This window comes from Gymnoscopelus braueri (genome assembly GCF_963280865.1).
Source record: "Gymnoscopelus braueri genome assembly, chromosome: 19".
Lineage (NCBI taxonomy): Eukaryota > Metazoa > Chordata > Actinopteri > Myctophiformes > Myctophidae > Gymnoscopelus > Gymnoscopelus braueri.
Window position 1 is genome coordinate 17,483,560 of NC_137621.1, and position 14,292 is coordinate 17,497,851.

General features: G+C 40.0%; 1 protein-coding gene and 1 long non-coding RNA gene across 4 annotated transcripts in view; one reads left to right on the forward strand and one right to left on the reverse strand.

Annotated features, from left to right (window-relative positions):
- Positions 1–7,902: 7,902 nt before the first annotated feature.
- LOC308075313 lies at positions 7,903–8,985 on the forward strand. The gene is made up of 2 exons (XR_013932187.1): positions 7,903–8,053; positions 8,732–8,985. It is a non-coding gene; the product is annotated as an uncharacterized lncRNA (long non-coding RNA).
- Positions 8,986–9,106: 121 nt separating this feature from the next.
- LOC308075312 (zinc finger protein DPF3-like) overlaps positions 9,107–14,292 on the reverse strand; it is a 45,803-nt gene continuing 40,617 nt past the window's right edge. For 2 of the 3 annotated variants that reach the window (XM_080415109.1, XM_080415108.1), the window contains one exon: positions 9,107–13,402. In XM_080415109.1, coding sequence (XP_080271235.1) covers positions 13,239–13,402 — 164 coding nt within the window. In that variant the 3' untranslated portion in view covers positions 9,107–13,238. The remainder of the gene's footprint in view (positions 13,403–14,292) is intronic. The other variant, XR_013932186.1, reaches the window with a different exon arrangement.

Sequence of the window (14,292 nt, forward strand, 5' to 3'; positions counted from 1 at the left end):
TTCTCTTATTATGTGCCATTTTGATTTTGCATGTACATCTTGGTTCGAGGGCTTAATGAAATCCCTCAAAACAAAGCTACAGTCAGCTCAGAATAGACTGATCAGGGTCATTCTAGGGTTAGAACCCAGATCCCATATAGGTAGGATCCAGTTTAGAGAACTCAACTGGCTCCCAGTGGAATCCAGGGTAACCATGGCCAGATTGACCATGGTTCATAAGATAATATATGGCGAGGTCCCCATATTTTTAAAGACATGTTTTACTCAGAGAAGCGAAGTACACCATTTTTTCACCAGAGCCAGTGTAGCAGATGTGAGCCATCCGGCTTTTAAAAGTAAAGTAGGCAGGGAATCATTTACTTACATAGGAGCCACACAGTGGAATGACCTCGAAAACAGTGTCAAACTGACAACCAATCTGAGGACTTTTAAATACAAAACTAAATCATGTCTATTAGAAAAGGTTCCCCTATAGAGGGTCTTTAGACTAGGAAAGATAAGGTAGCACTTGTTTGTGTACTGTGTATGTTACATGTGTTCTTGTATTGTTTGTATCAATGTATGTACTGTAAATGTTACTTGTGTTTTGTATTGTTGTGTAATGTGTACTGTGTATGTCACTTGTGTCTATGTAGTGTTTCGGTAGTTATATGTGTTTTGTATTGTACTGTATTTTTAACGTATTGATTGTTAATTGTAAGAGGACCTCAACGGAAATAAGTCTCAGGACTTTCTTGTGTTATCCTCGAACTGCGGTGACCATGTGGTTTTTGGCTTTTCAAATAAATCAAATCAAATCAAAAAATCAAACACCTGATTGTCTGGAGTTTGACAAATACAAAATATGTAGCAGCTAGCACGTGCATGTGTGTGTGTGTGTGTGTGTGTGTGTGTGTGTGTGTGTGTGTGTGTGTGTGTGTGTGTGTGTGTGTGTGTGTGTGTGTGTGTCTGTGTGTGCGTGTGCATGCGTGCGGTGTGTGCCTGTATGTATGCGTGCGTGCGTGTGTGCGTGCGTGCGTGCGGTGTGTGTGCGTGTGGCATAGGTGTGTGTGTGTACTTACTGTCCTGTGTTCCAGGGCTGGATGTTGCTGGAGACCAAGCAGAATGGAACTGTCCATCCATCTGACAGACAGACAGACAGACAGACAGACAGACAGACAGACAGACAGACAGACAGACAGACAGACAGACAGACAGACAGACAGACAGACAGACAGACAGACAGACAGACAGACAGACAGACAGACAGACAGACAGACAGACAGACAGACAGACAGACAGACAGACAGACAGACAGACAGACAGACAGAGGTTTTTTTTTTTACTTTACTGCAGTATTTCTAATTTTCAGTACCTTCACTTCTACTCCCCTACATCTCAGAGGCAAATATTGTACTTTTACTCCACTACAATTATTTGAAAACTTTAGTTACTTACTTTGTAGATTTTGATTATTATAGCAAAACATACCACTTCAGGCCTCCAGTATATATATTTCAGCCATTTGAAAATAGCCGATCTACAAGCTCACAATGCGTCGCGATGCAAAGCATTGTGAGCTTGTAGATCTGCTATTTTCAAAAGACTTTTATACATTTGAAAACTTGTGAAATAGCATATTCTGCACAATGAGGACTTTTACTTTACTTTTAACAGAGTATTTCAACATGGTTCACATCGTGTCACGCCGTGTCAAGTATGTTGTGAGCTTATAGATCTGCTATTTTTTATGCGCAATACCGCCGCATTCTTTTTTTTTTGGTCCTTGAGTATTGTTTGAAACATGCTAATCAAAAGTAATCAACAAACTATACTATAAAAACTGGTCAAACATTGGCCGAATTGTCAAATAATATAAGAAAGAGGTAAACATTTTGAAAATAGTCAATCTAAAACACAACGCCTCACAACGCAAGGCGTTGTGAGCTTGTAGATCTGCTATTTTCACGATATTTATCTGTGGAACCGAGTCAGACTAAATGTAATGCCTCAACTCTTACATTCCGAGTGCTTATCAGGGTGGGGGGGTCCCCGGTTCAAATATGATTATTTTGGGGGGTCACGGCCTGAAAAGGTTGAGAACCAGTGGTCTTAGAGCAGTGGTTTACAACCAGTGGTCCGGGGACCACCAGTGGTCCTTGAGGGAGTTCCAGGTGGTCCCCAGCTAAATGATGAAGAGTTGGTAACCAAATGGACCCTTATAGATCTTTAACTCTTTGAGAGCGTAAGATGAAACCAAATGGGTCCATTTGGTTCCGTAAGACCACCAGTCTTATCCAATGATGACAAAATATTCAAAGTTTTGGGTCTGAGAGTCTAAATCTAATCAAATGGTGGTCCGTGGCTCAAATGCCGAATAAATAATGGACCTTGATGTGAAAAAGGCTGAGAACCAGTGGTCTAGAGCTCAATACGGTTGAGATGCAGTGAACATATTATGTCCTACCCGGGCCAGCGTAGAGGGACTGAGGAAAGAGACGTCGCCCTCAGTCATCAGTCCAAACAGAGGGTCCACGGCCCATTCGTTGTCCTCAAGGAAAGCCAGGGCGTCTGGGAAACACGTAGCACCTCTAAAGAGGGAGAGACACACACACACTTTAAATTTCATTTCATTTCATTGTCTAGCATTCATCTTAATAAACAGCATTAAAGTTTAATAATGTAACCTTACATGGTACTAAATGATAAACGGACAGACAGACAGTCTCTGTAGGACAGACAGACAGACAGACAGACAGACAGACAGACAGGCAGACAGACAGACAGACAGACAGACAGACAGACAGACAGACAGACAGACAGACAGACAGACAGACAGACAGACAGACAGACAGACAGACAGACAGACAGACAGACAGACAGACAGACAGACAGACAGACAGACAGACAGACAGACAGTCTCTGTAGGACAGACAGACAGACAGACAGACAGACAGACAGACAGACAGACAGACAGACAGACAGACAGACAGACAGACAGACAGACAGACAGACAGACAGTCTCTGTAGGACAGACAGACAGACAGACAGACAGACAGACAGACAGACAGACAGACAGACAGACAGACAGACAGACAGACAGACAGACCCACCGATCAGGAAACATGTCAATGTTGGGTTTGACTCGGTACTTTTCCAGACGCTTGATGACATCCTGGATGTCCTCTGGAGGGAGGGAGACACGGGTCAAAAGTCAAACAGTAGATGTGTTTCTGTACAGCTGGTTATGATAATAATTAGCACTAACTATTTCAGTTCACAACAATTAAATGCCACAATTAAACATAGGAAATGTATACTGTCAGTGTTTAGGATTGTGAGGAAGAAATGATATGGCTGCTATATCTAACCTTTATATTATACCATCACTTATAATACTTCTACAATACATTATGATATTTGACAGCTTGTAAGAGCCTAAATGTCTCCACTAGGCCTAATAGCTATTGTTTTGGTACAGCCTATCTTGTTATGGTTCAGTTGTCCTTCAAGCAGCTACAGTATAACTATGATCTCTGCCCTGTGCTCGAGGCAGAACTACCGTACGTACCACTGACATGAGTGTTAATGTAATTCTGACCATGATATCATGTACATAAAGCATAACCACCACCACCTAGAATATTGTCTCAACTCCTATGTGCCTCATCGATTGCTGATTGATCCAGAATTCCACAACAATTGACAACTCTATACTGAATAACATGACGCAGGTCATTGTGATCTGTCTGTATGCAGGTATGTTATTTATTTTCATACTATAAAATGGATGGTTATGCTTGATTATGATTGACTAGCGATGTCCTTTGATGTGACTAAACCATTTGGATAGAGCGGTAAGCCTCGTAGACCTGCTATTTATTTATTTGTAACTCTTTCAAAATTAGGAATATTTTTGAAACATTTCAACAGCACAAATCTTGAATGGGGGTCCCTCCCTGAAACAAAGTATTTTCAGATGGGGGTCTGTGGCCAAACATATATACATTTGGGGGTCCTTGACATGTAAAAAGTTTGTATAAAGTCTTGGTTCTCAAAGCCCTCTGGGGGTCTGAGGACCCCCAGAGGTCCTTGGGGGGGTATCAGGGGGTCCCCAGCTAAATTAGTTAATATAGCGTCACAATCATTTTAACCACTTTAACCATAATGTTATACTTTGGCTATTCAAAAATAGCAGATCTACAAGCTCATAGCGCGGCACCGAGAATTTGAAAAATCCCTGGCAGATTTTTTTTTTTTTTACATTTTTGGGGGTCCTTGACATGAAAAAGGCTGAGAACCACTGCTGTAAGTGACTAGAGGTTCCACTATAGGCTACTTACTGAGCAGCGTGTCACACTGGTGATGGTACACCTTGATCACTCCATACTGCAGCAGTGAGGACAGGTAGAGGGAGAGGCGGGGCCTGGGCAGCTCTGGCCGGGGGGGCGGGACTCGCACCAGGATGTAGTCCATGAGGTCATCGCTGTAAAGATAATCAGCATTATTATTATATGATCATCAACAAAACCTCATGTCTGTATAGTGTTAGTGTAGAGCGGTGGTTCCCAAACCTTTTAGCTCAAGACCCAAAAGAGAAATCAAGATGTTTGCCTGGGAACCCAAACTAGTGAAAATAGCATGTTTGGCGTAGACAGAGAGACACAGATATTTCACAGCAGACAATACGCACTCTCTAGTGGCATCTAGTGGCCGGATGCATAATTGTGTACCATAAGATGTCCTATTGGAGAACTATCTATAGCTTGTATTTTGTATTGGATGTAACTTTAAGTGAAAGACAAAATAAGTAGGCTTTGTCATCATCGACACACAGTTCATTTCTTACCAAGTTCTTGGAACATTGACCTTCAGGTATTCACGTTTGCTGACTTTTTTACCATTTGTAGCCACCAACCTGAGTGGAATGGAGAGGAGAGGAGAGGAGAGGAGAGGAGAGGAGAGGAGAGGAGAGGAGAGGAGGGCAGAGCAGAGCAGAGGAGAGGAGAGGAGAGGAGAGGAGAGGAGAGGAGAGGAGAGGAGAGGAGAGGAGAGGAGAGGAGAGGAGAGGAGAGCAGAGCAGAGGAGAGCAGAGGAGAGGAGAGGAGAGGAGAGGATGATGAGTTGTGCAATCTTACATTACATAGATTAATTTTACATCTTCATCTTTATTCCAGTGTTGTTTAGCCTGAATCAACTTCATTTCAGAGGTTAGTAAATGCTTATAGATCTGTTGTAGTGGTGTAGAAGTTAGTAGCTTATAGGCTATTCAAAATGTTTTTGAAAGAAAAAAAGTTCCATCATAAAAATGGGACTTATCTCCTTCTTTCCAGCATGTAATGACTGTAGCAGCAAACACAACCCCTCACTGATTGACAGATGACGTCACAGTAAGAGCACGTTCAAAATAGCAGTGGTGAGGTGTAAAGTAATTAAGTACATTTACTCAAGTACTGTACTTAAGTACAATTTTGAGGTATTTTTTTACTTTACTGGAGTATTTTACTGCTACTCATCTCAGAGGCAAATATTGTACTTTTACTCCACTACAATTATTTGAAAACGTTATACTTTGCATATTTGTATTATTATTATTACAAAACATACACTAACCACTTCAATCCTATATACATTTTGGCCATTTGAAAATAGCCGATCTACAAGCTGGCGCATTGTGAGCAGGCAACAACGTCATTGTCGGGCTTTAGTCGCCATCAAGGGCAAACATTATATGCCAAATTAATTTAATAAACAATCAGTGGTGGAAAAAGCAGGCTACTCACATTTCTTACTTAAGTAAAAGTGTCAATACAGCATTGTAGAAATACTCTGTTACAGGTAAAAGTCCGGAATAGAAAATGTACAAAAGTATATTGGCATCAAAATGTACTTAAAGTACCAAAAGTAGAAAGTACTAATTATGCAGAATATCCCATTGCACAAGTTTTCAAATGTATGAAATGTATAAAAATCTTTTGAAAATAGCAACAATGCCTTGATCCAACACATTGTGAGCTGTAGATCGGCTATTTTCGAAGTGGTTAATGTTTTGTAATAATAATCATCAAACTCTACAAAGTAACTAGTAGGCTAACAAAAGTTTTCAAATAATTATAGTGGAGTAAAAGTACAATATTTGCCTCTGTGATGTGTGATGATCATAGGCCTACTACAGCTTCACACAAAAACATCAAAAGTAGCAGATCCACAATACCTCAAAATTGTAGCCTACTTAAGTAGGCCTACAGTACTTGAGTAAATGTACTTGGTTACTTTACGCCACTGAAGGCAATATTCATATCTTTATATGAAGCTCCGCCTCCACCGTTATCGTCATTTTCACAAGGAACATTAAAAGTGACAGGATTTGATAGGTCACCAGTTCTGCTGTAACACCTTCAAAGGCACCGCTGTTTTGACAGGTGCGGCTTTTAAGTATCAGGTTAAGCACAAAAAAAAACCTGAACTATGTCGACTGGACAAAGTTAGATTAATTAGACATTTTGAACAAATAATACTATCAGGTCCCTGATATATAGGCCTATTATTATTTGTTCAAAATCTTATTTTTTATAGGCAGTGGTAGAAAGTAACTAAGTAGATTTACTCAAGTACCGTTGGCTACTAAAGTGCATTTTTTGTTCAAAATTTCTTTTTTTTTGTTGGGCTCTAAACCTATATTCGGTTTGGTTGATCAGACAGTGATCATAGATTCATATCATTTTAGAACAATATCCGCATGCACCAAACAGGACAAAGCTCCTTCTAGTCTAGACAGTAGATTCATATATAATGATTATCTTTTGGGTTTATCAATTAATGTTGCCGATCTAGTAACTGATCTTGTAGACTTTGTTTGATTATCGACTAAATATTTCAATATCGGATTATTACTCTTCTGTTAGACTGTCCTGTTTTTGATAATGGCATCGTTATGCTATAATAAATGTAAAATAATAAGAATAATTATAGGCTAATAACCAAGTCCTCATTTATACTTCGGATAATCCAAAACAGCTACATCTAGTCTAGCTCACACCACATCACATCGAGATTGTGAGCTTGTAACCCATTTCTTAAAAAATGTGAAAAAAGGACAAATCTTGATTCTTTTTTAAAAGATGTTTAAAACTGATCAAATAGACGCCAGGGTTAAAGTGGTTGACGTGCAGTCTGGGTGAGACATGTAGCAGCTACAGGACTGATTGTTGAGGGCATTTAAATCTGGTTTTATCACAGGCAAATGAAACTTAGTTAACTTAGTTTCTCAGTCTAAAGTTAAGTGTAAAAACGGACTCACCAGATGGTAGAGAAACAGCCGGTCTGTCGGTTCAGAATGGCAGGATAATAGAACATCTTCAATACTGAATAAAGTCACCGAATAAGAAGAAATTCATACAGTCTCCGGGGAAACGTGTACTGGTAGTCTGGCAATATATTCCAAAGTGATCATTATTTGTAAAGTTGGATCAGAGACCTGGATGACCTGAGAGATGACCCATGTGTGACCCCGTGTGCTCCAATCAGCTTCCCGTTGCTAGGAAACAAATTGTAGAAGTCAGCCAATCGTGAAGCTTGTTTATTGTAAACAGCTAGGTTGCTTGTGGGGGCCAGGTGCCTCCCTTTGATGTCGCCGCAACTTGCCAGCAGTGGTGGAAAAAGTAATCACAGTACAGTACTTGAGTAAATGCACTTAGTAACTTTACACCACTGCTCTGCTTTGACAGATTTGAAACATTTTCTCCATATATACGTCAGACCCTTTACTATCAGAACATATTTTGTGAGAATTACATCATGTATGTGATTTTGTAATTCAATTTCCCCATGTAGGCCTATAACTACTTCCAGAGGTAGATAGCCTGATGTAGGCCATTTTCCTCCTTTTTAATGAAGCTCAAGATTGCCACCTTGTGGCCGAAAGAATACCTTGCACCACCAGATTTAATAGACTTTTGCTCATGATAAATGTCTGCATATGCACTCATAAAATCCTTAGACACTCACAAGATAATTCTGGTCCATATGGATCCGATGCATTTATTGAGGGCATTAAAATATATTTTTGAATGATGTTTTACTCACCAGCTGCCAGAGTTATTTCAGATTTTTAGCTTTTGGCTGCCAGAGATTTTTAATTGAAAAACAAAAAGTACTCAGGAGCCGAGATACAGAATTTTTAAGTTTTAAGTTAACAAGGAAGTGGATAGGAGTCTAGATCTTCGAAAAATCATATCTCCTTGGTCTTTGGGTCAAATTTTTAAAAAAAAAGTAAAAAAAAATTTTTTTTTCTTTTTTCAATAGAACGCATTTATGCGTTATTGGCAGGCAAGTGATGGATTCAATAGATGGGTTTCCCGTTTGTAAACATGAGAGGATGATGCGCGCGCAGTGGAGGGAAGAGCCTGTAGAGGGCGCTATTACCCGCAGCAGCTCTGGCCATTGTACATTGATAAAATAAATGGTCTTCACCGGGTTTAATGAAAGTAGATTAAATGATGCAGTTTGTAATATCTTCTTTACTCAATAAAAATGATTTGTCGGAAGTTGGATCTGTCTGTATATAATAGCAGCATTATGCCTATTATGCCTATAATAGCAGCATTATGCCTATCTAAATCCCGAAAATAACAATAGAGTGAATGGCACTTCCGGGTCGTTCTACCTCCCGCATGCGCAGATTGCACACTCTGCTCTGTGATGACGTCGCGCGGAAACCCATCTATAGAACGCATATATGCGTTATTGGCAGTAAATGAGTTGTTTTTATTCCCTTTCCTCTAAGATTTAGTTCAGTTTTATCATTCCATATTCATCACATGTATTCATTCAACTTAAAAATATTCTTATAGGCCAATCCTCTTAGGGATATTATCGCACATAAGTATTACAATGCATAGGGTTTGGTTTAGGCAGAAAATAAGGTATGTGGTTAAGACAAGCATAAGCCGGTTTGCTGCATAACGTATTTTTGTATCGTCAGAAATAAACTAACAAAGGAATGTGCTTTCTGATTTGTTCAGTTTATTTTGTAAATCTAACTTTTCTTTTTTGTCTGGTCATCATCTCCACTTCCACGGCCCAGGTGCTTTCCCCACAAAAAAAAATAACCCAAAAGGCATCGTCATTAACAGGTCAAAGATTCATTCTTTATTTTTTTCAGAACAATAAAAATAGTTTAACAAACAAAGACTTCATTCTCTCCATTTGGACTTGTATGTACAGCGGAAGGTGAAACCAACACCCACTCATGTCCATTTCATCTCCTCTTGGCTCCATTCCCACCCCGATTCTCCCCCTCTGTCTCTGGGAGATGTGACAGAGAGTTGCAGGGTCTATTGCTGTGTCTTCAACGAGGTATACAGGCTATAACATAATTGGTGACGTTTTGTCTCAAAGCACTAACATCACTGACTTTGCATGAGGAGCGGTGTTTTGTTTTTACTTTTTGTTCAGAATTGTCCCCGACTAGACCTGTTCATAAAAGTTTAACATTTAGAAGACTATGATACATGACACATGCTTTCACTTTAATGACATGACTTTGGGGACGTAAGAATGTTAATGTTACCCATGATGCCAAGACCCAGATTGAATTGATACAGAGAAGACTAGATCGAAAATACCCCCGACCTACAGTACAAAGTGACGCGTTAGGAGCTTGTAGATCAGCCTTTTTGTCATGTTTCTTTCGAGAGAATATAAACGGTTGATGTTCCCTGAGGGAACTGGGTTTTAAGAAAGATGGTATGAATGCAGGAGCATTTATGCAAGTTACCATTCATATCGTCGCTGTCTGGCAGAAACCCCTTATCTCCATATTTCAACTTTTGAGTTTTTTCGTAAATTAATGCCCTACTTGATCATACTACAGCGTCACACAAAAACATCAAAAGTAGCAGATCCACAAGCTCAAAAGAGCTTGTAGATCTGCTACTTTTGCTAGTTATGAATTTGAATCCTGAAAAGCAACAGTTTTGGACATATGAGGTTTCCACCCGACAAAGACGATATGTAATGGCAGTGGTTCTCCAAGTGGGGCCCAGGGACCCTCAGAGTTCATTGAGGGGGTTTACACCCTCAAAGAGTCGTGGGGGTCCTGGAAATTAACACGCTTGAGAACCACTGGTAATGGTATACGTTCCCCTCTCTCCCATTGGATTCTAAGGTTCTCTTCCTAAATGGAGCGACGATTCCGTTACACACCCTCAACAAATGAATCACATGGAAGGACTTACAACTCTACGAGTTAAGTGCAACTTATAAACGAACCTAAAAGGCTTTTTGATACAGTACTTCAAGCACCCCTAAACTTCATAAAAGCAATTAGGCCTTCTAAAAGCACGCAATGAAATGTCACAGATTATTTATAGATTTGCTTCTGTACTGTATGTGTACAAATTATGCAACATTGACGCTTTGAGAGAAAAAAAAAGAAAAAGAGGAAAAGACATTCCCAACTTTGCAACATTACACCCGTCCAAAAAACTAAGCAGTGAAATGAAATCGTCAAAAAGCAATAGCAGATGTTTGGAATGAAAAAAGTATAATGCCAGATACAAATTTCACATAGAACACAGGCAGTACAAGCTTGTTATTGCAATGTTTTTTTTTTCTTTCTTTTTTTCGTTTTTCTTTTCCTACAGCAAGGGATATTGGTTACGGTGATGATGAAACTGCAGCATCCCGATTCCCTCATGGGAGCTGACTACGGGATCCTGCTATCCTTGTGAGGTGTTATTGGCTCTCCTCGCCAACCGAGTACAATCACATGAATTTAGGGCTGAGTGGCTGAACAATCAACAGCAGTTGTGTGTGTGTGTGTGTGTGACTGAAAGACAGTAGTTGTGGCTATCATGCACCTGATCAGGACAGAGGCATCCATACAGTCTGAACAAAACCCCAAGAAAAACAAAAGATGTCAGAATCATACAAATATCATCAAGCGACCCTGTCTTTTCAAACACTTTGAAAACATAGAAATATCGTACAGCGGAGAGAAGACGTGAATGCAAGCTAAATTATTGTGACCCGATTCATAATGGGACAGGGAAACGGATGAGTGAGAGATAATTAAAAAGGGAAAGAGGAGAGGGCAGCGGGCTGAGTTTTTTTAAAACCACATTAACCCGGGCAGGTCTAAAATGTTCTAAAGCTGTCCCATTTTTTAAAATGTAAAAATTATTATTATTTTTCAAAAGTAGCGAAAATAGCAGAGCTTGTAGGTCAGCTATTTTTGTTATTCGTCGTATGACGAAGTACATAGGGCTTAAGTGGTTAATACAGTAGTCCAGAGGTCTGCTCGGATCAGTGGATGAACTGAGCACCATCTCTATGGCTTGAGAGTCATGCCCGATTTATACTTGGCCGTGCACCATGTCATGCACCAAAAAAAAAACAGCAGATCTACAAGCTCACAACACGTTGCAGCGCTATTTTTGGTGTCCTCCAGCATGCGTCCAAGTATAAATCAGGCGTCAAGAGCTCAGCGTGTTGAAGGGTCCACGGCTGTCAAGAGCTGGTTTCCAGTGCAGGATGGCAGGCTGGCACAGTGATGATGACTTGTTATTAGTGTCAACATTAGATCACTCAGCAGACACAGTGACAGAGTGGGAGATGGCTGGTCCAGGCCAACTGGGTTACAACGGACCTCCATGAGCACGCACACGCACACACATACACACACACACGCACCAAAATGTGTGCCCTCTAGTGTTCCCACAGTTCAGGAGAGCTCCAGCACAGTGTGGGGGGAAAGATAAAATGAAGACAGATCCACACTCGCATTTCAAATATTTCCGAGGTGATCGATATTATACCGTGTGTTCTGAAAAGGGTGCCAGTTGCGTCAGTGATCCAAAGGGCTTATGAGGGGGTGGTGGATGGCTACACATCCATTTTCAGTCAAGTTTCTTTGGGCCCAGTTGAGGGAGAGCAAGAAGGCTCATCAGTTCTGGGGTTTCTAACCCTTGTCTTCAGGGGCAACTCCCATCTTTGGGCCCACATGGCATGGTGCTGGGTGCTCCTAGTGGAACACAGACAATATGGCTTAGACTGACAGGCGTTTCAGCTTGTTGAGGGCTGCAAATCTAGGTTATGACCCCCCCCCCCCACACACACACACACACACACACATACACACACATAAAAATAAAAAGTAAAATAAATTAAAAAATAATACATTTTCGATTTAAATAGAAGAGAAGTAATGGGCAGAGTTCTTTTTGTTTATTCTTAAATTTCTCAATTGGACTTGCATGTCTCGAAGAGAGAGGAGTTGAGATCATTTTGGTTTTGCAAAGCCAAAGTATGCCGTATCTGTGTTGGGATCACCTGACAACTGTGCAACAGTGATCCACTTGGGGGGGAAAACAGCCACGTCACCACTCAAAACTATCAGCACTTTTTGAAGTACTTACTGTAGTAGTGACGACTACAACAGCAAAAAAAAACGAAAGGAAAATTAACGATTTCAACAGGAAATGAAACTGTTACAGAGCTACTGTAGGAAGTGTACCGCTGCTGCTTACCTTTCACCTAACCAGTGTTTCCATACATGTTAAGGTTTATAGTCTTCTTCATTTCCAAAAAAAATATTTTTTGGGGTGGCCTGTGGAAGTCCAGACATTGGGTTCCTTCATTTTCATGACGAGCGTAATCCACAGCTAGAGCAGAGGAGGAATCCTTCCTAGTCACATTGACTAATGATTCAGAGACACACACACATGAGCCTGGAGGCGTCTGTAATGACTTTCAATCATCTTCCAAGCTCATCGCTCATGTCTTTCCATTTCAGATAAATTATTCAAAATTTCATTTTCGCCGGCAATTGATCCAAAAACCGGGAAATGGAAAATTGCTTTCCACGTATATGTTCCAGTGTTTTTTTTTTGTTGATTTTTTTCAGGTTGTTTTTTTGTTCATAACGTATATTTGCTCTATCGGCTCCAGTGGGCAAAAAACACAAAACAAAAAAAGAAACGATTTCTTCTGTTTCACAAGGAGAGCAAAGACATTTGTCGAGAAACACCGACAGTCAGTCGTTGCCTTCAAAGTCAATATATAAAAAAAATGTTCATAAATTATTCAACAACGTTCAGTAGATAAAATAACACTTGCATTTCTGTCGTGAAATCATCGCTTTGTGCTTTCTGCAAACAAACAAAAAAAACATTGGAAAAAGAAGCAGCAGATTTTTGCCAGAGGTTATCCACAAAAAAAACTAAAAAAAAAAGAAATTTAATCTAGAAGGTTCTTCTCTATCTGTGTCGGGTGGAGATGCCGTTGCGGTTGACGGAGGGCTCTTCCAGCTCGTCCTCCTCAAAGCCATGGAAGGTGGAGGTGTCGCTCTCTGAAGTGGTGCCGAACAGCTCCTCCGCCCCGGCCAACGCTGCCCCGTCTTCCTTTTCTTCTACACGGCCAGCTGCGATGACAATGCATGGATTCAATTCAAATAAAATATCATGACTGAAAATATTTTGTTAGGCCAAGTCCTAATTTGTGATTTATGAAACAGTGTGAAAAGAGACCCTCCCACACACACACTAGCTCTGTGTTACATAAACCAGAAATAGCACAATTATGTAAACTTATGATGTTTTGAGTAGCCACACAGCCAACCAGTGGAAGAAACGGCATAATTAGGCTTTCTAACCTTTGCTTTTATGAAATATCCGAGACCAAGAGGGTTTTCTGGAAGATTGAACATGTATTGTATTGCTAGTTTGACCACTTCAGATACTCTTTCAATCTGAAACTTTTCGGTGCATAAAATAATACCATAAAATACATGCTGACTTCTATGGAATCCAAATGACTGAAATCAGTCGTAGTGACTGGGAACTTTAATCCATGAGAATGGCATAGGGGTGCGACAGTTAATCGAACTAACCGATTTAATCGATAATATATATATTTTAAAACTATAATTTTATGAAATAATTGATTAATAATCGATCCCTTAGGGCATGACATTATAGGCAAAACGTTTTGAAACATTGCAACAAAAAAAAAACTCAACTTTAAAATAGTGGTTAATCGAGTCATTAAATTATTATTATTTTTAAAACATAAAAAAAAAACAGCAATTCTCGATTAATAAAAAAAACTAATTGATCAAGATTTTATCTGCAATTAAATTATTGATAGTTGCAGCCCTAGAATGGCATGCCGAATTGTTTTTTAAACAGACTTGCATCACCAATAACTAGTGCTGTGTCCCAGATCCATATTACATTAACCACACGAACCCTAGCATCAATATTCTGAGGAGAACATCGCTGAAAATGGCAGATCTACGAGCCGTTTGGAGCA